This window comes from Limulus polyphemus, unplaced genomic scaffold (genome assembly GCF_000517525.1).
Source record: "Limulus polyphemus unplaced genomic scaffold, Limulus_polyphemus-2.1.2 Scaffold9412, whole genome shotgun sequence".
NCBI lineage: Eukaryota > Metazoa > Arthropoda > Merostomata > Xiphosura > Limulidae > Limulus > Limulus polyphemus.
In genome coordinates this window covers 9,824-12,314 of record NW_013675022.1, presented here as the reverse complement: position 1 = coordinate 12,314, position 2,491 = coordinate 9,824, and the positions used below count along the sequence as shown (strand labels likewise).

General features: G+C 37.7%; 1 protein-coding gene across 1 annotated transcript in view; it reads left to right on the top strand.

Moving 5' to 3' along the window:
• Window positions 1-1,144: 1,144 nt before the first annotated feature.
• LOC106475908 (protein CYR61-like) overlaps window positions 1,145-2,491 on the top strand; it is a gene marked incomplete at its 3' end in the record, with an annotated part of 9,842 nt that continues 8,495 nt past the window's right edge. The window contains exon 1 of the mRNA XM_013936583.2: window positions 1,145-1,484. Within this exon, the coding sequence (XP_013792037.1) occupies window positions 1,308-1,484 (177 nt within the window). The remainder of the gene's footprint in view (window positions 1,485-2,491) is intronic.

The window sequence follows — 2,491 nt, the reverse complement described above, 5'->3', positions numbered from 1 at the left end:
GAAATTACGCCCCAATAAGGAACAATATTGGGACACAACCCTAGCCCTAAACTACCATAAACGTTAGAGAACACAGAGAAAAACAACAACACGTGTCTGATAAGTTTAATAGCTAAACGATATCTATTTATGTTTTTTGCTTATAGCAAAGTTACTCTCTGGCTGTCTGCCGCCGTCCCTAATTTTGAACTAATGTCCAGATGGAAGACAATCAATCAGAAACACCGTACGACCCACCAGCCACTCACTCACGGCTTAAAATACGGGTAATATTTAGTAGTATCGCATCTATTCGAACCAGATTCTCCAGGTCCGAAATCTAGAGGTCCAACAATAAACAAGCTACGTGATAATAAACAAACTACGTGATAATAAACAAGCTACGTGATAACAAACAAACTACGTGATAATAAACAAACTACGGGATAATAAACAAGCTACGTGATAATAAACAAGCTACGTGATAAGATCAAACTTTTCCCATTTTTAGTTTTTCTCTTCAGTCTCTCAGGTTTTACTTAATGGAGCAATATCGATTGTGAACAATAATTCTAGATAAGAGCCAATTAATTATTGATTTATTACAACAAACGGCTTATGTTTATATTTTCTATAAGAGTTTATCGAAAATTTGTTTTGTATGATTCTTGTTGTTGTAATTTCCACCTTCCGCAATCACGTAGTTTGTTTATTATCACGTAGCTTGTTTATTATCACGTAGTTTGTTTATTATCACGTTTATTACACGTAGCTTGTTTATTATCACGTAGTTTGTTTATTATCACGTAGTTTGTTTATTATCACGTAGTTTGTTTGTTATCACGTAGCTTGTTTATTATCACGTAGTTTGTTTATTATCACGTAGTTTGTTTATTATCACGTAGTTTGTTTAACTGGAAGATTACATCTTTTGTCATCTACTATAAATCGGCTATAAAGACGTGCTTAAGAAACGATTAAAGTAATCCCCTTAGTATAAACAATACTGGTGTTGATTCGGTCTCAACACGGTTGTTTTCAACAGTTCACGATTGCTCGTTAGAGGGCGTTGAGAAAGAGACTAAAGACCACTACATTTAGGTGAAAGTGCCAGACGTTGAATCGGGCTGGCGATCATAACCGTCACGTATCATTGAATAAAGCCCAGCAACTAACGTTAGCCATTTCTCTACACTGCGTTAGATCACCTTCAGAGTCGTACAAGTCCTCTATTGACTGTAGCAAATCACGCGACTTTATAGTAGGCTGTGAAGTAACACATCGACGGGGAATGAACACATAGACCAGTTCGTTCGGAAAAGACGGAGATGACTACCGAAAAATACAGGTCACGAGAGCGAAAAGATCCCATGAGAACCACCAAAGTTCTGACCGTTGGGCTGTTCCTAATGGTGATGTTTAACAATGTACGGAGCCAGCACGGACCGTGCTTTGAATGCGAAGAATACCGGAATTCTCACCCAAGGTCTCACCCCTATGAAAAGGTTCGTCACTACATATCAGATACACTTAATGGTGGTGGTGGTGGGTGGGGGGGGGGGTGTCTACTTTATGGAGCGTATCTTTTCAATTATTCCACATCTCATAGGATATAGGTAAACATCTCGGTATGAAGTGATTGAGAAACACTATGTAGATACAATATTTATCTAAGTAAAATATATATGTTACATAACGAGTTATGGTGAACGTTAAGTTTTAAAGTTTCCAACAAACCATCAAGTTATACTGTACCACAGGTGTCTCCGAGTTAAACATGTAGTTTTAATTTTAATACGACTTAAGTCGGATTAATTGACACGATGAGTTATTGCACTATGTCCACCACGGGGAATCCAACCCCGGATTTTAGCGTTGTGGGTCCGTCTGCTCCACCCAGGGGGTTATAATGTAATCGAAAATATTTGTTTCTAAGCTTACGGAGCATGTTACAAAGTATACTTGATCCAGGTTCGTATCTGTTTGTAGACCTGTAGCATTTAATTCTGTTACGTTAGAATGTGTCCTATCTTGTCACAAAGTTAACTTGATCCAGGTTCGTATCAGTTTATAGACTTGTAGCATTTAATTCTGTTACGTTAGAATGTGTCCTATCTTGTCACAAAGTTAACTCGATCCAGGTTCGTATCAGTTTGTAGACCTGTAGCATTTAATTCTGTAACGTTACAGTGTGTCCTATCTTGTCACAAAGTTAACCTGATCTAGGTTTGATGTCAGTTTATAGACTTGTAGCATTTAATTCTGTTACGTTAGAATGTGTCCTATCTTGTCACAAAGTTAACTCGATCCAGGTTCGTATCAGTTTGTAGATCTGTAGCATTTAATTCTGTAACGTTACAGTGTGTCCTATCTTGTCACAAAGTTAACTCGATCCAGGTTCGTATCAGTTTGTAGATCTGTAGCATTTAATTCTGTAACGTTACAGTGTGTCCTATCTTGTCACAAAGTTAACTCGATCCAGGTTCGTATCAGTTTGTAGACCTGTAGCATT